This window comes from Solenopsis invicta, chromosome 12, assembly GCF_016802725.1.
Source record: "Solenopsis invicta isolate M01_SB chromosome 12, UNIL_Sinv_3.0, whole genome shotgun sequence".
NCBI classification, from domain to species: Eukaryota; Metazoa; Arthropoda; class Insecta; order Hymenoptera; family Formicidae; genus Solenopsis; species Solenopsis invicta.
This window is the reverse complement of record NC_052675.1, coordinates 16,367,526-16,390,981: the sequence shown is the minus strand read 5'-3', so window position 1 is coordinate 16,390,981 and position 23,456 is coordinate 16,367,526. Positions and strand designations below refer to the sequence as shown.

Below are 23,456 nucleotides of genomic sequence, written 5' to 3'. Positions count from 1 at the left end.
AACGATCTTTTTTAAAGTAAATAAATAGTTTGTTGAATTTAAACGAATAATTTTTGAATTCAAAGAAATAATTTAATTGTTCTGATTTTAAAAATATATTTCTTTCGTTAAAAAAAAATATTTGCGTTGCATAACTAAACTATTTCTTCTTGTCTTTAACCACATAGCAATGTACACGGTTCTTTAATTTAAACAAATATTTTTTTATTCGAAGAAACTTTTCTCTGGGTGTATTCGACGTGTTTCAAATATACGATTTAGCGGAAACAAAGTATAACCGGGGTCTTCCAATTGCGCTAATGATCGCATGCTTAAAGTATCATAAAATTTAAAATTTAAATACAGTCGTGGCGAGCCCATTAATATCGTACTTTTTTCTTCCGACATCAAAAATACTAAACTGCAGCTGAAAAGGACATTTTGATTATCGAGACACTGAAAACACCATGGCCCCTTAATGCCGACGTCTATGAACGCGTTTATGTTCACGCGAACGTTTACGTGCTTGCAGCCGCTCGTGCCAGTTTAGCGTGCCTACCTTTGACCGTCTTACGCGTCATGTTAATAACGAATACCGTTCTAATGCGATGGGCAGTCCCGAGCCACCTCATTAACCGCGCAATAAGAGAACCGAAGGAAGGAAAGATTGCGAAAATGTATCGGGAAGTGCGAAAAGATCTCGAGGAAGTTAAGGAAATAAGGAACGCATAAAATAAAATAAAAGAATTATTTTCAAGAATTTATATGCGTACTTATATGCGTTATAATGGAAGAGTTTTATGGCACGAGAAACTTTATGTAGCAGTTGGAGGCTGTGCTGGTGCATTCTGGACTTTGCAATTTACAGATTCCCTATAAGCATTTAATATTAAATAATATTCCTGAAATAATATTATATGAATATTATACGAAGAAGTAAATAATAAGTTTATGAATATTTTATGCATAATAATTCACATTAACTTTTGCTCACAATAATAGAACATTTTCATAATATTCCACGAATCGAACATGTAACATTAACACAATATTTCCATAATATTAAAAAATATCGAATAATATTCACGGAATAATTAATCGATAGCAATATTATTTTTATTTTTAATATGATATTCGTATAACATTCTAGGAATATTGTATGCTTACAGGGTTTGTTTGCTTGTAAAGTTCAATTCAATTTCGCATCTTTTTTTTTACGAGTACGTATTCTCCTTTTCTTCTGCAATTCGATAAGTTATTTCGAATAAGTGGATGATTCAATGAATTACGTCTTCTTACTGTACTTGTCAATATTTTACCTCGCAATTCACCGACAGAATTCGCAAAGCACTTGGTTCAGCGGGATCGCGTAACGTTGAAAGAATTCGACTGACGTTCGTTGCTAAGACCTGGTCGTTACCTTTGTCGTGTGCGCGAATTTTCTTGGAAAGCGCGCGACGTGTGGTATCGCCGATAGCAATTAGCGACGTGCAATGTGGCGCTTTAGGCACGCGTCGAGCGACAGGTCGAGAGGAAACCGATGAGAGGGGCCCTTTTTGCTGCCGGTCCCCGTCCCAGTGTGCGAGCGTCCGACGCACGGACATGCGGATCGTGATGTCAATTACTAACGAAGACAGTCGGTCGGGCTGACTGTCACCGGCACCGGCCGCGGTGACAGCGGCACGCGTCTTAAGACGCGTCCACGGAGACCCGCGAGAAGAGCGGCTATAAATCCTCCCTCGGATGCCTGGAACGTTTCTTGCCGCCGTTGTTGCCCGCTAATGCCCGCCAGCGTCTCCGCGAATCTGGACTTCATTAATCTCGAAGCGCTACTGTGTTTGTACTCAACGATAATGAATTGTCTTCATTAAGCCTTAGCTAAGAAACCCGTTCTATCGCATCTCGACGTCTTATAAGTTAACGAAATGAGCAGAATCAATTATAATACTTTTTTTTTTTTTTGTTATAATAAATCTCGTATTAAAGTTCACTTTACACGATCTATAATTTACGACAGAATTCAAGACAAAATTTTATTTATAATTTTATATGAAATTAAATAGAATGTTCGATTGTTTCTTTCTTTGACACAGTTGGGTTATTAAAAAATATGATATGGCTATGAAGTGATACATGTAAATATAATAAAAGTATATCATGGAGAATTCTTTAATAATAACATCAATTTCATTAATATTTTCAATTATAGCAATATTCGCTCGTAGAAATAAACTTCGTAAACGCAAAAGAAAATATTTGGTGTAAGTTGTGGCATATCAGAAGAGAGCAGAGTATATTTTACATGTTACATAACGAACTTTTAATCGAAGGTCCAATAGCATATCAAAATTTCTTAAGATTAAATAAAGAACAATTTCAAGATTTACTTAAGTAACATTTTAATTCGGAAAGAATATTTTCTAATGCATCGGCATGAGCATGTTTATTTTTGCAATTGATAGATTTTACTATATAAAAACAAGGATATTATTCAGTTAATAAATAGGTAACTGCTTCCGGGACATTATACACTGCGCATATTTCATGTCTCTTCTTTGTTCATGTCTTCTGTATAAAATTGTAAATAAAATTTTGTCTCGAATTTTGTTGCAAATTATACGTCGTATGAAGAAAGCTTAAGAGTAACGTAATCAGAAATTTGGAAGTTTTCAAAAAAGATAGAATTTAAAGATTCTAAAATTTCAAAGTTTCAGAGTAAATTAAGGAGCCTCGAGTTTCAATTTATTTCAGTCGGTCAGGTTGAAATGTATTCCGCTGAGACCATCTTGCGCCTACTTAGAAATTTTTAGATGCCGATGGCATAATGTCAGGCTAATGGCGATCACATTTAAATTTCTATCGATTTAAGTGTCAGCACTTTGGTACGTTACAACGTGACGGCGTGCCATCACGCTTGATAAGGCATATACTTGTCGCCGTTAGGCGATAATTTTATTTACTGGATTCTCTCATTACCTTCTATGGCATCTGGTAGACCTTAACTGGCACGGCCACCAAGATAAATGACGTGAATGCACTCTTAGGTTCTATTTGCATCCGAGAAGGACGGTTTCTGACACACGACAAAATGATTTATCTCGATTTTAATCTACGGAATTAAGTCCCAATCCAGCGCGTGGGTCGCTTCGCGCATATTTTGATAAATGCATAACCTTGATTTCGGATCGCGGGATTTAAGACGACGTAAACTTTCAATTATCTCGAGAACCGACGGACGAAAACCATTATGTATTTTCTCTTGAAATCCGATAGCACCGTCACTTAGCGAGCTACGCTTCGCAACATTCGAATTTTTCCGGATCGCGAGCATACGGAATTCCAAAGATTCCCAAATGGAAATTTGCCCAATGGGCTGTTAGGCGATATCCCAGGGTCTCTTCTAGGGTCTGAGGCAACCAAGTTGCAGGTAATAATCGCACTTTCCTGCATAACCGGCGAGCGAGCCGATTGCTCTCGGCTCGGCTCGGCTCGGGTTTCATAGAATTTCCGCTTGGCTTCCGAGAGAGAAAGAGGAAGAGGGAGAAAGAGAGAAAGAAAGTGAGAGAGAGAGAGAGAGAGAGACTCTCTCGTTGCAATATCGATCACGAGGATCGCAGTAGGTGTTCCACAACGCGGGTATAATAATAACCCGGCTTAACAAGGGCACGGGAGTTCAGGTAGGCGCTCTCCAGCGGAATCGGCCACGTAGGTAGGAAGTCGAGCAACAAATGGGTAGGTGGCTGCTGACTGGCTCTCGACCTCGTCGACCGCCACGATTAATACTTCCATCGTGCATTGTTCCTCGTCACGTAAATCTTCGGCCAGTCGAGATAAGCCACCACGGAAACCATTTATAAGACCGATTTATATCATTACCAACGGCTCCGCGGTTGCTCCGCAAATATTCTCGCGTCAGCTGATCGTCTTACCGTTTCCTTTTCTCATAACCGCGCTTGGATAATGGGTACGGTTAGCCACCGACCGAAACGATGGGAATGGTTAGAGAGCCGTCTCTCCGATTCAGTTGTCAAGATTTACGGTGTCGGAATGAATATATCATTGCGCGATAATTAATTCTGAACAATTGACTACTCTATACACTTACAAATTCTCGATAACGGTTGTATATTAAGAATAAAGCAGCGTTATTATTAGCAGCTACGAAAGGCAGATTCGAGAAGGTTCGAAGTACCGATTCGTACTTTACACTTTTCATTTCATTTTTTTTTTTTCCATTCCACCTGACCGATTAATTCCATTTCGATCTGTCGATAGAGAAGGGAAAGTTGATTAACAACGACCGTACCTGTCAACTGACGTTAGTCTGACTGTGCAACCGGCCGTACGTTGCATTTTTATAATCTACATACGATTATTCAGTCTATAATTTCGATATATGGGTCAATGTCTCAGGCCGCAATAAAGTATCAATCGTACTTCATCTCGTCCCAATCGCGCGGACGTTCCACTTTTGGTAGATTAATTTTTTCCTCCCCCCCCCCTCTCTCTCTCTTCTCTCTCGCGTCTCTTTCTCTTCCGCCCTCTCTCGCTCATCTCATTTCGTTTTGTTGTCATTTTCGCGCGTTTCATTTCTTCGCAATCTACATATGGTTTTGCGGGTCAATGGTGCGCGCGCGCATAAAGTATCAATCATACCTCATCTCTCGGACCGACCGACCGGCCGACCAGCCCGCTCCGCTCCGGGATGTTGCGCGCCGCGTGGCGCCCAGGTGTGTTCCGCCTCGCGAATATGAAAAGTGCCGGCAGCCTGGTGACACACTTCCCCAATTCTCGCATTGTTCTTCGTCCGCGTGCACGTACGAAATAAATCTTTGTACGTGGGGGAGGGGGAGGGCGGGAGTGAGCGAGGGAGGTAGAAAAGGGGGCTGACTGGTCCCCTTGGCCTCGTGACCGGCTCGTAATTGCGATTGCTTTTCGTGGGAGGGCCGGTAGATAATTGATAATTAAGCGCGTGCCCTCCTTGCCCCCGGCAAAGAAGCCGGGAGTACGGGATGGTGAGGGGGAGAGGGACCGCGGGGAACGGAAGACCGAATGCAACGATGCCATTTCGGACTCGCGCGTGCCGGATGCGAATTGGCTGGCATTCTTCATCCTAAAAAAAAAAAGAAAAAAATAATAATCTTCAAATAATCTAAGAGGAAAATAGTCTAAGCAGAATATTTTTGCAGTTGGAGTAATTTCGTTTTGCATCTGCAGATGCAAATCTTAACATCAATTACAACTTAATACCAATTAAAACGAAAAATAACACCGCCTGAATAGCAATTTTCTTTCTTTTCTCTCTTTTGATCTGCTCATCCACAAAGAGGTTAATGGCCTATTTTCTCGCACAATCATGTACCTAATTTACGAGTACTGTGATACGTGTATTAAGTACTATAATCAGTACCAAATCGCTGATAGCTAGATAACATACAAAAAAAAGTAGCGACACTGATTTATTTCATGTAAATGAGTATTCCGCTTAAAATAAACATAGTCCTCTTGCTACAAGAGGAAAACCGTTAGAATAATGTCTAATACATTTTTTCTATAAATAATTTGTCCGCTTTATTGAAAGAGGAATACTCTTTCTGCAAAATATTTTGTTTAGAATAAATTTTGTTTGAAAATACTTTTTTTCGATGATGTTTTCGTACACTGCCGTCTGTTATATTCTGAATCATCTATCTCTATTGCAATTTAATTCGTTAAATATCATATATCAGAGAAACTCGAAGGTAATCATATTTATCCATTTTATCAGTGTCGATTAAGTTTAATCTTAGTTTGGGTGACGTTTCTTCGGAAGCAAACAGAAGATCGTTTACTGAAATGAATCGCGTGTGACGTTTTCAATTAATGCAAGTAAATCTTAATCTTAATTACGGCGGGTTACGAATCGTACGAAATCTTTTCTGGAATGCGCACGTCTTAATTTAATATATACGTATATTTTCATCCTGCTCCGCGTCACATTGACTCGCGTCGCAGTTGGAAACTTCTATAAATGATTCTACAAGTCGTTACACCCGCGGTATGCCGACATACGTCAATCGATCTTCGCCTCGATGACGAAGTTACAGATCGGCATTGAAATTCCATTTTGGCGGGCTTATCTTAATTTAATGGCGCGCACATGTGCGCAAACAAGCCGTGCGTCAATACGCAACCAAGTATCTCTCGAAAAGGTTACAATGATCGTGTATCTCTCCTTGTTTCTCCGAGAATAACGGTTAATTATATTGAAAAACAAGGAGATGAGATGCGGGCTGGCTCGGAGTGTTTTTTAACGGAGTGTTTTTTAACGACTGTTTTTATGAACCCATGTGCTACATGTTCGCGAGATGAATCAATTTAACTTAAGCGGACAGGATTAATAATGTTATTATGTTGCGTTGTATATACGCATAACAAATGGACCAGAATATGAATGGGCCACGATTAATAAATACTAATAATTCTTTTTTTTTGTTTTTTTTTTTTCAACTCGTTCGCTCGTAGCCAATACACCTCGGTGAACTCGATCTTTCTCGTGTACACCGTTTTGATCGTAGCGCGCGATTCAAAGTGTTACAACGATAATTCAGTTTATTGCCTTGACTTTACTCTCCTCCACTTGGGATACGGCTGCCACTTGTTATATCAACCATAAGTTGCTGGTAATATTATCTTCCTCCATCTCTCTCCTTCGCTCGCTCTTTCTCTCTCCTCTGGGAATGAACCCGGTAGGAACTCTATCGTTGTAAAACTACGAGTAATAACACTGTAACTCATTGTCAGTGGTCAGGCAATAATGCGGCGTCCCGCAGCGTCGGGTTGGTTGATGTCGCTTTCGTGGAAACGTGCATTGTCGCACGAAGGAAAGATACGCCGGCTCTACGTTCGCAATTTCGCTTCCCAGGCTCAATTCGCGCCACTAATACTTGGAAAAACGGAGAGATTAAATAAGCTCGTGAAGATTATTTAATAAAATATAAATATAAATAAAAATAACACAAGCTATATCACAGAATTAAATAAAACCGAAATACACTGTTGACTATTGCAAATTCCATTAATAGAGTTTATAGTTATTTTACATAAAACCAACTTTTAAAACTTCTTTTGGTACATAATTTTTTTAAAAAGATATGACAAATATACATATATTATATATATTAAAAAATATATATATAAATGATGTGCGCAATAGTATATAAAATATATCTTTATAAGATAGCTTTATAAGATTAGCTAAAATATTATACGAACATTATTAAAAATTAATAATATTCTAAGAATATAATATTTTTTTAATATTACAGAAATATTGTATTAATTATACGTTCTCTTTATATAATATTCATGATATATTATTTCATTATCCGTGGAATATGAAAATGTTTTACGAATATTATTGTGGTCAAAGCTTAATGTGAATTATTATTCATAAAAGATTCGTAAACTTTATAATTATTACATTTAAAGCTATAATATTTCTGATAATTTAAAATATTGAAATATTCTTTACTTCTCATATAACATTCATATAATGTTATTAGGAGTGGACATATAACCACTTTTTATATTAATATCAAATAATATTTTAGGAATTTTATTTAATATTAAATAATATTGTAGGGATAATAATAATTAGATACGCAACATACATGCATCGCAGTTTCAGTACTTGACTCTTTTCTTGTTGAATAAAAATATTGAACATATCGTTTTGTTGCATAACTAATCAAACACAAAGTATTCCATGCTGTGAATAATATTTTATCTACCATACGCATGAGTCATAATGCTGAAATTCAAGGTCTCGGATATTGCGTATTCATTGATCTCGCGAAAATTACGCGGAATACGCGATCTTATAATCGGGAGGAGCATTATTAGCCGACAATATCTAAGCTGTATGCACGTAAAGGCGAATAGGGGGATTGTTATCTTCGTCACGAACACGAAGAAACATAACTTCGTCGTCGGGGGGATCGTTGCTTATCCAGCGGAATCGCGTAGGTGTTAAAGCGCGCGGTTCTCGCCCACTTGAATCGATTTCGAATGGACAGCATGATCGTTTCGTCCTATTGAATGTCCTGTTAACTATCGCATCGTTAATGAGATCGCCTGTCGAAAATTATAGCTTACTAGTACGTTTTTCTACCGGCATTTTCTAACAGTTCTCAAAATTTTTACAAAATGAAACTTTAGTGAGAAATCATTATTTTGAAATATTACTGATATTCAGTTAATTTATTAATTATTTATTGTATCTTTTTTTTAAATTTTTTAAAAGACATGTAAAAAGAGTTAATATGCTTAAATACGTCTAAATTATTTAGTTTATATTTATTAAAGAGATAAAAGATATTTTATTTCAAGTTTATATATAATATACATATATTACATTAATTTTTTAAATAATATTTATATTATATATATTATAACTTAAAATACTTTTATTTCTCTAGTAAACATGAACTAAATAATATACATGGAAGGAAAGGTTTTTCTAAAATGTCTAAAAATTTAGCTAGATATAAATCTGAAAATAATTTCATTAGACCATTAAACTAATTACAAAGAATAATTACGTTGGTTGCTAGATTATGAAAATATTTTGCTATTTTGTACATTGCTTATTAAACTTGGACGTTCTTCATAAATATTTTAATAATCCGACAAAATTATTTTCAGTTCGCTAGCTAAATTTTTAGATATTTCAGCAAAATCATTCTTTCAATATATATATATATATATATATATATATAAATTTATGTGTGCCTTTAATGAAATTTATGTACATGAAATTTGTTTGCATCAACATGCTTTAACTTAATTTTATTTCAAAGCCGTTCTCTCTAAATTCGCCAGGCAAAATTAAATTAAACACAAAGATGGATTTACAGGTGAAATTATAAATGCAGATTGGATTGTCACGTACGCAGTTGCTTATTTGTCACGTTCAACCGCGAGAAGACATGGTGTCAGTGAATAATTGCGGCTCATTTTCACGAAATTACGCGACGGGACGTAAAGTGCATTAAGGCGTTGCTTAATCAAGAGGCGTTCTGCATTATTTCATAACAGGACGAATCACGTCGGCGGTGGATTGCACAACTCGCCAAACCACCGATGCATTCACGCGACACGCGCGAACGCAATTCCGGCATCGCGTTCAATTGCCTCGAATACAATCGATCAATAAATATTTATGAGCGGCTCGAGCATGTCTCGCGACGCGACAGATGCACGCCTGCCGACGTTTTACGTCGATGACGCTACAGACAGGATGGCTGTGTATATCCTTGTCCGAGATACCGAACAATTGTGATTTTTTTAATCTCCCAAAATACGAGAGAAATGTACGAGGAAACAAGATTCTAAAGACTTAAACAAGTATTTCATCTTCGTAATATGTAAATTTCGCAGTCTTCTTCTTACCCAAAAAAATCCTGCGATTCGGTGATTCGATCATTAAATTACAGTTATCTACACTGAGAAAAATGACCAACAAGACGCATGATTGAATGCGTTTTGGTGAAATCAAGCAGAATTTCTGGTTATTCTAACAGGACTCGAGATCTTATAATTAGAACATTCAATAGACTTTTCTATCATCCGATATTTCCAAGATTTTGATTCGTTTGTTTTCAAACTTATTGAATCTACCTGATTTCCAATTAGTGCACTAAAAAATTTTTTTAATGAAAAAAAATACATTTTTTTTTAAACCATATATTTTGATGCAAGCATTTGTTTGTTCTGTGTTTAAGCAAAAATATTTACTTTTAAGTAAATAGACACATTTACCTTAACTATATAGCTTTGTATTTTTATATTTTTTACATTTAAATAATAATTTTACAAATAAGCTAATTATAATGTTAAACTTAATTAAATTTTCTTAGATTAAAAGAATCTAATTATCTTGAATATAAAAATGATTTGACAGTAAATGTTTTTTAGAACTGTAAGAAAAAATTATTTTAATAAAAATTATTTCTTAATTTATTTATTTATATAAGTATTTCAATTAAGAGATTTTTAACTTGACTACAAGTAAATAGGCAACTATTAGAATCCACCGAGTAAATCATTTGTTGTTTTAAAATATTTTTTTCCTTTTAATGTGCAACAAGACTCGTTTTTTTCCGTGCTTTTATAATTAAAAAAAAATCTTATATAATCAGAGATTACACAAGAGTTCAAAATTCTCTTTACAATTTCGAAACTCTACAGTCACAAGACAAGATTTCGTACTTACGTAATTTTAACACTTGTACATTCCAAAGCTCTCTATAAATTATCATTTACATTCATGATAAATTTCACGTTTATATTTACATTAATGATTCAGATCGAATTTTTGTTTGTACAATAACGTAACTTTTTGTGCGATGCAACCAGTTTTAAAATTTCTTTTTGGAAATATTAATGATACTCTTAAAATATTATGACACTGCGTTACATAGAAAGGAACACGCTCGCCGTTGCCAGAGTTCTTACTCGACGCTTATTTACGAGTACGTTACATGCAATGTTAATTCGACAGATTTGACCGTAAATAACGCCCGTGTATTCCCACACGAACCAGGTATATATTTATCTCAGTCTATAAAACTCATTCCCGCCGGATGTGCCGCAGTTTAGGTGATGGCTGAAATTTATGAACGCATGTCGTGGAATTAACGCGCAGCGAATTCTAAACGCATTCATCCACATACATTTTTTTTTTTTTTTAAATATAGTCATTAAAGACAATTTTATCCGCGTGCGTAAATGGATGCATTCTGACGTACAAGTGCATGCCAGAAAGGCGTATATTCCGAAACTTCCGGGCAAAGTCTTATATTTAAGCTTTTAATCTTTCAATAATAAGTATCCCGCAAACACGGCTCTTTCTTCGGAGCACGGAAGGATTTAGAGTCCGAGATCGATTTCTATTTGCCGATAGCATCTAGAGAGACAGAGTGTCTTACATTGAAACGCGCTGGGATATCGGCAGATACGAATGGAGATACGTCAAATTAAATCCGATTCTCGATTCTTGAATGTCATAGCGATCAGTCGTGTTCCATCGATTGTTTCAGGAGAATGGCTGCCTGTACTCGCATATACGGTGGGGCGAGGCCTTCGTCGTGGTTTATAGCGTGACATGTAAGCGGAGCTTTCAGGAAGCCCGTGGACTTCTCAAGCAACTCGCGGATCTACGTCTGCCATCCTATTTCACCGCCCTTCTGCTCGGCAACAAGAGAGATTTGGATCATGCCCGGTAAGCGTCAAATAACGTATCGTTAGAAATATGATTAACGATTCCGCGCAAGGGGCGCGCGTGTATCTTCGGTAACGTCCGATGACAATCTCCTGACTGATATACGACGAAATAAACTGACCGCGCGCACACGCGTGTCGTAAAAACGGTAACTATTAATAAATCAGTAGCGACATAATTTTTCGCCACTTCATCGCACGCGAGAGAGAGACCCTTCCGGCGCGTCTCGCGTGTTATTATATATACTTATATATAATTATAATTAATAATCGTTCCTTTTCTGAGTTTATTTATCGCCATTTATCGTGGAACTCGCTGAGGAATTCAATATTATATTATTGCAGTTACGGTTCAATCTGCTGTTGAGTAATTGTTAATAGTGTACATGACACTTGAACGCACTTGAATATATTTCCCGCTTATTAATAAAATTAAAAAAAAAATGATACTCGTGTGTTTGTAAATAATGTGTTTACACATGACCCATTTTTACCCGCGGCCTCGCAGCTCTGGCACACTTCGTCGATTGTCGTCTTTAAGGGGGTCTCACACGGTCAGTATTTTCGTGTTTAAAATGTCTTTCTGAATAAACCTTTTTTTTTTTATATAATATACAATATATAACTTCTAATATCTTAACGAGAGATTGTGTTAAATGTCGAATACTACACTGACAATGAGAGAAAAATATCGTAAAACAAAAAAATTTTACTTATTTATTTGCAGTCAAGTTACAAATTTTTGATTGAAATATTTACGCAAATAAAATAAAAAAATAATTTTTAATGAAGTAATTTTTTCTTGCAGTTTAAAATATATTTATTGGTAGGCTGTTTTTATATTCAAGATAATCAGATTTTTTAAAGAAAACAATTTAATTTTTAATAATATTATTAGCTTATTCATAAAATCATTATATAAATGTAAAAAAATATAAAAATACAAAATTATATACTTAAGGTAATATGTCTATTAAGTCTATTTACTTAAAAGTTAATATTTTTACTTAAATTGAAGAAACAAATCCTTAAAGGTTAAAAAAAATTTTTTTATATTTAAAAAAATATTCTCAATGCAGAGGGACAATATTTTCCTATGCGAAATATTTTCTCTCGAGAAAAAATTCTATCCTCGGTTCGAATTTGTCACGAAAATGAAGATAGCCGCTATATTTAGTGTCGAGCGAGCACGCGTCATGGGGCTACCATTACCAAAAATTTCATTCTCCGAATGGAGATTCGTCGGATCGCGGGGAGGAGCAGCTCATTCGACTCTGCTCGATACGGAGCGTACGAGGGCCGCTTAAGTGGCTCGCTCGCTCGCAAGAATTACAATATCATTTCGCGTCGCGCGATCTCCGATCGAGGCGACGCGACTTCATGTATCGCCCTTGGCGGATCGTCGATTATTCAATCGTTTCTCTTTTTCTCTCGACGTCGATCGTTTTATCCCGGCCGGATCGCACACGCGCGCGTGCAGATACGCGCGCCCCGGCCTCTATTAATCCTCGCAGTTCACTTTCCACCTGCGAGTAACAGGATCCTCGGCCGGCCGTTTCCTAGACGGGGTGTGAGATTTCGCGTGCGCCACGCGATTCGTGTTTTTCTAGGCGGCTCCCCTCGGCGGCATTTTATCAGGTTGTCCCAACACGATTTCGTCGTCCCTTCTATACGCTCGCTCACCACCGGTTCACGTTGCCCACCGCGAGCGAACCGGTTGTCTTCGGCGTCTCGCAGAAGAGGAAAATGAAGAGGCACTTTAATCCTTCACGTCTCAAAGTTACAGCTCCTAAATACGCACGTAGAGGAGATTTATAGCTGCATTATAGAGCATTCTTATCCTCGAGCGTCCGAGAATAATTCGCTCGTCTAATTTTCTAAGTTATGCCTCAATATTAATTTCTATGGCCTCTCGTGCAATTTGCGTCCATTCGCGAGCTACCGGAATTGCTGGGAAACTTTTTACACGATGTTCCTGTTTGAGAAGAGATCTTGCCGCGCGTGCGTGAGTTTCTTTTCTTTTCTTTTCTTTTTTGGCTGACACGACGCGCGCGCGTTTTCGCAAAAACCAGTTCAATGAACCGAACGTTCGATCGGCCACACGATGACGGAGTAAGTTAATCGGTCGGCTGACACGTCAATTCCAGCGAGCGACTCATCCAAGTCGGTCAGGCGACTTGGGACAGGTAAACAGATCTGGCGTGGCGAAATATTGCGTGAACGGTTTCTAGACGAGCGACGAACGAGACGGCCACTACCGGGTGCCTCTCGTCAAATCGGCGGCATCCGATACTGGCACTGCGGTCTGCGCTAGATGCTACGTGTCACGTTTCACGTATTGCCGTCAAAGATTCAGCGCGGCGGCGGTTCGACAAGTATGCGGATAAAAGGATATCATATCAAAGAGTTTGCCGCGATCGTTTCTCTCGCTAAGAAAATTTTCTTTTAGAATTCACCCTAGAAATCATGATTGTCGTGTGAGACAACATGGATTTTTTTTTTTATTTTACTATACTTTTAGTGAAATTTAACAAAATTTTAGTAACATTTGGTTACAATTTTGTGAAATGTAAATTAAATCTAAACTATTCTATAATATAAAATGATTATGTTAAATTTTATTTAAATTTAATTTAAAATAATTTAAAGCACTTGATCATCTAAAAAATAGAATTATCGCAAGGAAAAGTCATAGACGAGATTTTGGGGATGTAACATGTTTTTAATTAAAATCCAATTTGGACTTAATTGATATGAAAACTTGAAAAACTGCAGCGACAAAGACGACAATATTTCACAGCCAACGTAATGTAATATAAGTTAACACGCCATATACATGATGAAATTACATTATTTTCTTAGTGTTGATGTTTCGGTCCTTAATAATTAAGTATTTTTTTGTAACTTGGCTGATGAAGACTAAGCTAAGTCGAAACGTTCCTATTTTAAACATTCTTAAAAATATATATTACATCCTCAAAAAGCTCGTCTATGACCTTTCTTTTGTGATCGTTCCAAAATTCTTCGAAGATCACGTTATCTCATGATTATCGTGCTTTTGAGAAGATAAATTCTAAGAGAAAAAAAAATTCCGTATATAAGAAAACGCTAAGGGAAACACCAAGCGAAGATATTAAGTTGTACAAGTTTCCCGTGTAAATTTCTCAAGATAGAATCAGCAATTTAGATCTCCGGAGATGTTTAAGAATTCGACAATTAAAATATTTCTGCTATAAGATTTATGAGGCACATTAATTTCAAATTTATAAGTGAAATACTCGTCTCTCGTAATGTGCCGAGTATAATTTAGCAAATTAATCTCGTAGTTAGCGGTGATTAACGATCGGCCGCTATAAAACAATGTAATTTCTTTGACATATAACGCGATATGAAAAATCATTTTCATTATCATCAAATTAATAATCGTGGAAAAGCGTTACTTCGTGTGGCTTGCTCGTACACGCGGTTTCCTGGGCGCTAATACGTCTCGCATTTTATGCAACCAATCGCTCAAAGAGCATCATCGGCGTTGCGTGATTCGGGAGAGAGAAAGCTACGAAATACACAAGTACGCGTTTTTTGCTTGTAACTTGAATAAAGACTGGCGTCTCATTAGCCTTGCTGGATCAGCTTCTCATGCGCTGCGGATAAATTAACAGGACAGTGATGCGCGTGCGAATAAATATTCGAGCTCCCCGAGAGGCATGCCGTGAACTTATCCGCGTCGAGAATTCATGGATCGATGGTTTTCTATCAAACGTACAAATGCGAAGAGAGTAAAGTAGTTTTTCTCCTCTTGGAAAAAAAGAAAATATTATAATAAAATTAAATTTAAAAAATATAAAATATATTTGCTATTGTATTTAACATAGAATCTTTAATGTGAATCCAGTATCACAATATAAACTTTTATTTAACGTTAATTAGTAGCACTTTCTTGAAGAAATTAAAAATTTCTCCTGTATTCTCAATAATCGGGAGATAATCTTGATTTTGGCTCTCCCCGCTAATGAATCGTCTTCATTATCGCTTGTTACGTCGCTCGCAACGCGAAGATCGCGCCTCGATCGTTGTAGTCACGGAAGAAACACGTAGGCATCGAGTGAACACAGGACCTCACTCGCTATCCCTTCTTCATCAGACGTAGAGGAATTTCCCGCGCGATTCCCGCAGGAATGCGGACCGTCGTTAACGAAGACACGCTCCTTTTCTCGCTCTTACGAGCGACCTTCTCTTCCCTCTCGTTGCCTTTATGGTGCTTTGCATACCGAGAGAAATCTCACCGATGATCTAGTAACGACGGCGGCGTCGCAATTACATACACTCGATACTATTATACGGAATGTCTCGAAAAAGTGTACGTCCATGCCGAGACTCCATTCACGAAGGAATTCGAAGTCGCTCGTGCTTTATCTCCTTTAAAGCAAGACTTGATCCAAGACTAACTAAATGTATATATAATTACCGATATCAATTATGTATCTATGTAAGGCTCTCTTGAAGCTAAATTATTTCATTTAAGGATGTTTTCGACTATACGAGCTAAAAGTTATCGAAATTTTAAAACTAGAGGCTTCTCTAGGTTTATTCTTTTTTTTTTCCTAATCAACAACAAAAATTTGATTTATGGTGGTTTTTGCAGCAAAATTTACTATATTTTGCTGCAATTTTAAATAAATAATTTTTAAACGAGTTAAAAGTGGATCTAAATGAATTTTTGTACGAATATTTGTTGGAGTTTTATTAGTAGATGTAAAAAAATTGATTTAATTGGTAATGCTGTTTTCCCGTTAAATTTACAAATAAGTATAGCAAAACACAATTTTACGTAAGAATCAAAAGTAAATGAAAAATTAACTTTTATATCCAAGGGTTGAAACATTGTACGAGTAAAGATCGAAATATTTCAAAGTAGAATGATTTTATGAATTTAATAATTTTTTTTTTTTTAGAAGCGATATTTCCTTTTCCTCTCCATCCAATACTCTAAAATGCTAAATATCATGTAGATGAAAGAAAAAGAGCTATCGGATCGGGATAGACACAATAGAATTCGAGGGACGCACTCTCGGCATTTCAGACTTTCAACCTCGAAGTCAACCTTTAGAGCGGCGAGGATGACGAGGCTGAGGTCGAGTTTTACAAGATGTATACGAGTGTGATTAAGGTAAATAAAGAGTGTCGTGCACTCGTTGGGAATTTCGCGGAGAGTTAACAAAGGGGAAAGACGACGGGGTGTCTCGATAGCCGCGGCACGAGCGAATACCAAAAATGTCACACAAATAAAATGTCACAGGACTCGGCGGTGTTGCAAGCGAACGATTGGCCGTCGATCCGCGACAGCGATTGCGGCACTGGCGGGAAAAGAGCAATTCGATTTACGTAACTGGCATTTTGATGGCATGTAAGAGATACACGCTCTTCGTAACCGTCACGATTATCGTCGAGAAATTTAATTAAACCGGAATTATTCGAGAGATCTATCGATCCCCGGGTCATAAATTACAGCGTCTCTGCTTACGTGCCGCATGTGCAGGGAAAATGATCAATTTTAAATTAATCTTATCGCGGGCATGACACTATTTTGCATGCGCGAGATCACAAAGCAAAGTATAGTCTGCCTAAAGAGATTTGTATATTATTTGTTGTAAAAAAAAGCTTGAAAATTTCATAATCTAAAAATTTGTTTTATAAATTTGTTTGAAGACCCTTCAAACTTCGAAAATTTAAGCTATCAAAATTTTAGTTTCGCGCGTGCGAAGTGCAAAATTTATAAGAATTCCAAATGCATCATAATTATTTAATAAATAATTTATTATAAGATTGCGAAATCTTACAGCGTATTCTCAATTTAAATACCGTAAAGTGAAAAATCACCCGAAAAATTGCCCAGGCTCAATTTCCATTGTTTTCGAGTAACGTTTCACTTTACGAGATATACGTTCGGTTTTTTATTATCCGCTTAACTGATGGTTAAATTTTACCTGATTTTTTAGACTCTTGAAAATTCAAAGTTCTAAACTATCGAAGTTTGAAATAAAAAATTTTATGAGAGTGTGAAACGTGCATAAATTTAAACATCACTTAACTTTTAGAATAAACAGTTTGAAAAATTTTACAGTTTGAGTAATTTTAGATATAAATACAAAAAAAAATTTTCACACTATTAAACGGGAAAGACAAGCGAAGATCAAACACTGGAAAGATCGATCTGCGAGACGAGGGAACCGCGTCATGATCTCTCCTATCCAGTAGCCGCGCTATCGTCGTCTTAATGGAGTTCATAAAGATTAGAGTGAAGTCCGCTGCAGGGCTGGTGAGACAACTCTCCCGAGAACGAGTTTTCGCCGCTTTAGAAGCGTCCAGAGAGCTGCCGCGTCGTTCAGCCGCGAATATTGTGCGCATCGATAACGCTTATCTCGAAATATCGCGACCGACAATCCCTCGCGGAGAGGCGCGACAAGACAGACTGGTTCGGGAAGAGCCACTTCCGTTTCGATTGAAGTTCTTCGATTTCTCAGATTCTGATTTTTTTTATCATTGGAATTTGAGTATTTTTGGATGTACACTTTTTTTCTTCTCACACTAAGAGAAATGTGTTTGTTACTAAAATAAAAAATGACTTGTCATGAACTGACAATGAGAGAAATATTTGGTGAGATAGATCAAATTTTTAGTTAAATAGCGATCAAATAAATTTGATATGAATTATAATTACTAAATATGTAATTTGTTTGACCAAACAATTCTTAGCCTTAACAATTGTTTTTATACAATTATAATCAAATGATTTGTTAAATGTAACCAAGTTTTTGGTACCAGTAACTACAAAATTTATTTAATTACTATTTAACTAAACGTTTGATATTTCTCTTACAACAGTGTGTGATGATTTGACAGGAAAACGGATTACCATTGCGAATCATTTGTCAATATAACAAATAATACACTTTATGATATAAATCACATTTGTTTGTTGTAGATATCAAATATATTGCTATTACAATTTGTAACGTCAGTAACAGCAAATTATAATTCGTTTGGCTAACAAATCGAAAGTAACAAATCATATTCGTTTTCGGTACTAGTGGCTTGTTAACAAAGTGTTTTCTCCCAGTGCAGCTTTGGACACGAGAAATCTTAAATCTTATTTGAAAAATTTTTATTGGATTCTTGAAATCTCTTCTGATTTACTACTGCACTTGAAATTTTGATTACAGCTTCTTCTGTTCTTCACAAATCTTCGTCATCCTTTGCATCCACACGTGTCCGCATTATTTTTTATGATATTATCCGATTAAACGTATCGACGCGTTCCTTGTCTCAGAATACTCATCGTAAATATCTCATCCGTCTACTGAGAATTGAGAAAGAGCGCGGGAACGACAGAAACCAACACCCGCCGCTCGTAAACAACAGTGTAGGGGGATCGCCCCGCATATAAAATATAAAAGGGAACAGGGAGATATTAACGGCCGCGAGCGTGGCACGGCTTGTGCACGATCGCGTCTAATCGCTCGCCCTCCCACGTGCCCTCTCCACCTCGACGCGCGCCCTGCGAGGATCATGTGTTCTCGCGAATTTAATTGTCTCCATAAATATCGGAGTCCCTCTGCCCCACACGCAGCGAGCTGCGCTCTCTCTCTCTTCCTGCGCTGGAAATACTGCGATATCTCTCTTCTTCCGGCCTTCCTTCTACGTTTCGAGCATCTTCGAGCATCCCGATTTTTTTGTCCGCTTTTTTTTTCGCGTTAATTAAAATGCATAAAGCGTCCTGTTGGTCGACACGTTGATCGTCGAATTACTCGAAAGTTAGGCATTAATAAAATGTCAAACTTGCCAAGAAGTTCTCGCGTACGTCCTGAATTTATGAAGTTTTATTTTTAAAATTAAATAATATTCCGTAAATACTTCTAAAGTCGTTCCTCTCTCCATTTTGGATGAAATAATATCCTATATATTAGTATCATAAACATGATGTAGTGCGCATTAGAGACGTACAGAAATATACAAGCGCTAACAAAGCTCTTATTAACCCTAACATCATAAATATCCTGCGGCGCCTGGCGGCTTCATCCTGGCGAAATTCCAGTGACTCCGCTTCCTCTCATAAACGTATGGTCTTTACGGTCGCCGTTCAATCACCTCTCTCCGCGTGTCTGGTGTTTGCCAAACTCATAGCATCCGTCGTCGGCCCCGGTATGTTCTGCCGTTTCGCGAGGATTTAATTCCAGCCTTGGACGATTCCATTGACTTGGAAAGCAAGCGCAACGTCCGCCGCTGTACCGACGGTATAAATCTGCGAACGCCCGCAGCATCCGGTCCGCATTTCCGCCGCTCCCGATCGATGTTTCAACACATGATTCGAGTGTTCCGCGACATAAACCACTCCCTGTGAATCATACGAAATGACGATCCTCTCTATCATCCGACGATCGTGTTCCGAGTCTCCGATTATAAAGAGAGTTATAAAGCAGGAAGGTCGTAAATCCTAAAGTTTTACGATTTCGAAGTGATAAAGCTAACAGATCTTCCAATTTTCATGATTTTTAGGAATTGAAGTCTTGAAGCCTCTATCGTGAGGTGAAAATTCGCGAAGCCTGGGATTCCACATTTACGTGTAGTTTCGAGTCTTGCATTTTTTAAAAATATTAATAATAATATTGAAAACTTAAATTAACAGTAATTGGCAATAAAGAATCAAATAAAACGTCGTTTTCTTTCTGCGTGAAATTTCTACTCTTTAACTCTTCCAATAATTTCAGCTACATATATTCGTACAGCGAAAATATAAAAACCTCCGCTTACAACATCTTGTCCGTTTCAAATAAATCCCTTCAAAAAATTGATATTTTATTTGATTTTCAATTGCCAATTACTATTAGTTTACATTTGAAATTTTAGAGAATCGATCATTGGATTATTCATGCATATTTTAATAACATTTTAATTCAAATCTATTATACTTAAATATTAAGACCTTTGAGCTGGGATTTAAATGCAAAACTTTCGGGATGCAAAATAGGCACATTGAATTACATATATCAAAATAGTAATAAATTCCAGATAGCAGTGTGAAAGATGTCAACGTCATAACGTCAGCTTGCTACCTTTAAGTACTTTCTTGAATTTTTGAATCTCTTTTAAATCTTAATCATCTTAAAGGCGCGCACATACATCAAAGGAATCGTTAAAGAAGGATCGACAAACGTTTCTGTTGCAGAGAGGTATGCGTGGACGAAGGCCAACAGCTGTCGCTGGCGCACGGATGCCAGTTTTACGAGGTGAGCGCCGCGGAGAGTCCCGCGGGAGCGGCGTTAGCCTTCCAGGCGCTCCTGCGGGAGGCGAGGTCGGTCCAGCTCCTGCGAGCGTTGCCGATCCGCAGGAAACTGGGCGTACACTCGGTCTCGAGAGTCCTCGGGACGATCTTCGGCAAGAACACCACCAAGGACCGTAAGAAGAGGCCGTCGCTGAGCATATGACGCCTTCTATGCGCCCTCCTCCTCGGAGGACGAGATGAGCCAGGCAGGAGAACTGACATCGTCGTCCTCAGCAGCAACGTCTACTCCAATCGCTGACGAGGTCCTCGGTAAGGACGTAGAATCTCTCTTGTGCCTTCCCGAAAAAAGGCCACTATCACCAAGATCGCTTTCGATCTTGGAAGCGTCCCTTGCCGAGAGAATGATTCTTTTCTTCAAGCGTCTTGAAGAAAAAAACGCATTTTGCTAATGGCAATCGAACACCAGAGGTCTTGAAATACATTCCGGGACCTAAAACTCCGAGGACGTAAGACTGACTTTCTCGTTTCGAGGACACGCAGGGTCCAAGGTACGGCACACCCTGGAAGACCGACGTGCGAAGTATCTGAAGGCTCTTTTCAACACCTGGTAGCCGAAAGATCCAGATACCGAGAAGATTCCAGTCATGGAGGGCGACATTCGTGTTTGACAAAAACTACTTTCGTGTGCCGAAGAAGGATACTTAAATAGTGGTGTTCGCGGTGATCCTGCTTACAATGCAGTGGTGGAAAGAGCAAATCGACGTGGAGCTCAGAGACGTGGTACGCACGATGCAAGGGTACTTTTTTTTTTATTATTGCAATGACATTTCATAGTGATTACAAGTGACTGGCAAGTTGTTCCTGAATGACGTAGTCTTTAGAATGATTTATCGAGAATGATCTTAAGGTTGCGAATCGTCCCGCAATCGGTTTCGCGAGTGCAAATTTTCTAATTTGGGACACCTACAATACTTGCACGTCATTCGGTGTTTAAGTTATTACGTTATTAACCCTAAACAGTATATACAAACGTAAAGAATTTTCTCATATTATTTTCTTTTATAATTTATAAACTTAAATTTTCCGAAAGATATCTATGCTTAATGTTTTAATTTGCAATTTTCGCACTTCTATATCCTGTATTTTCCAGCTACTTTTTCTCATTATGATTAATACATTTCTTTATTTTGTTAAAATAAAATATTTTATATACTGTTTAGGGCTTATGATTATTTTTTTTTTTTTCTTTCGATGCTCCCGAACGAAACCCATGAGTCTTTCAAATTTCGACATTTCCACCAAGTGGAAGAAAACGCGATTCGATTCGATTTTCTGCCTATCGCTTCAGTTGTAATCTGGGAGGTGTTTGCAAGCGCTCCCGCGAAGAGCGACTTCAATGCCTTCGTCACAAGGCGTGATTGATTCGATGACTTTAATGTTCCTAAAGAAAGTAGCCTAAGTGTAAATAGCGCAAACGTTCACTTATACATATACTCTGCGGAGAGTCTCGGAGACTTGAGTAATCATTAAGATTTGTATATGAGAGAAGAACAAAAATGATGAGTGCGGATGTTAAAATCTTTACGATCTATTAAACAATTTACAATCCATTGTTTGACTTGTTTATTCGGTCTGGTGATCAAGAATATTACGATCGCAAAGAATGCCAAACAATACAAATTTGAATCTCAATCGAAGATTTTTCAGTTTGTCACTTTTTTCTCGTAATTTGCATTTGGATTTCTCGCCGATCGTAACAAATAATGACTATTAACGGCTATTGATGGATTAAAAAACAAAATCGTTCGTGAATGGATGCCGTGTTGCGTTTCGTCAGTGATGACAAAGCGATTACCATCCACTTAATCGTAGAAAGTGTTGGTTGTTTGCCCTTTTTTTTGCTAAGCTCTTCAATCGCGCCGCGCGATGTTTTGTAAATCGTCTTTCCTTTTTTTTTCTACGACAAGCATAGAGACGTACGATCGACTTTTCAGGTTCGTATAGTTCGTAAACACTTTCAGAGTGCCTTCCGGATGACGTAGAGTCCGTTATATTCTTTTGCCGGCAGCTGACGCGCTTTTTCGACGCGAGTGCTAACGAAGAAAAAGAGCTCTATTTACATTGCGTTTAAGAAAACGGATAGTTAACGAGCAGTAAATTGCATGATCCCTCTTCGGCGCGTCAGCTTCTAGCAGAAAAAAAAAGACCGTAAAACACGGGCTTACAAAGCTGGCTTCCTCGAACCAGAAACGGCTCGGCGAAGCCAGTGTGTGCGTGTGTCTCTTTTTTACGATACATTCCATCTTGAAATTAGCGCCCCTCTAAAATGTGTACGTGTGTGCGCCTATGTGTGTGTGCGTGTGTGTGCGAGAGTGGGAGAGTGCGTAATTCGATTCCAGGCAGATGTCGATCGCTGTATTCGAAGTGCTAGTCACTTGTTATCGAGAGAGGATAATAATAAAGGAGCGTCTTTTGTTAAACCCTGACCTGTCAAATCGAATTCCGTCGTTCCCATCGCCTGTTTCCTTAGCTATATGAATCATCAATGACTACCTAAGACATCCCAAGATAGGTCATTTTTTTAAATGACGGAAACTTTACACATTTTTACAAATTCAATGAGTAGCAGTTTTCCTCTTTTGCTGCTTTTCTACTCCAACCGGGTCACTGATGCCTAACTGTATTTTTTAAAGGATTTTGTAGGCTTTAACAAATCTGAAAAAGTTTTGATACACTCGTCCAATATTCCAGAATATGATTTCACAATTATTTGACTCAAAATGTTTTTCACTTTTTTTTTTTTATACGTGTCCGTTCGAACGTGAGGCAGAATAATTCAAAATTAAAAATTCGCCTATAAAGTCTTAAAATCCCTGATTGAGTTAACCTACCGAAATATCTCTGATTTTTTTCAAATATCTCAGTATTTCCGTAC

At 37.6% G+C, this 23,456-nt stretch overlaps 2 protein-coding genes across 3 annotated transcripts in view; one reads left to right on the top strand and one right to left on the bottom strand.

Moving 5' to 3' along the window:
• LOC105205838 (RNA polymerase II-associated protein 3) overlaps positions 1-5,087 on the bottom strand; it is a 37,465-nt gene extending 32,378 nt beyond the window's left edge. The window contains exon 1 of the mRNA XM_026133378.2: positions 4,636-5,087. The gene's annotated coding sequence lies outside the window, so the exon portion shown is untranslated. The remainder of the gene's footprint in view (positions 1-4,635) is intronic.
• Positions 1-23,001, top strand: part of LOC105196015 (ras-related and estrogen-regulated growth inhibitor) — a 54,433-nt gene extending 31,432 nt beyond the window's left edge. For both annotated transcript variants that reach the window (XM_026133382.2, XM_026133381.2), the window contains exons 5-6: positions 11,061-11,242; positions 20,465-23,001. In XM_026133382.2, coding sequence (XP_025989167.1) covers positions 11,061-11,242; positions 20,465-20,723 — 441 coding nt within the window. In that variant the 3' untranslated portion in view covers positions 20,724-23,001. The remainder of the gene's footprint in view (positions 1-11,060; positions 11,243-20,464) is intronic.
• Positions 23,002-23,456: the final 455 nt, after the last annotated feature.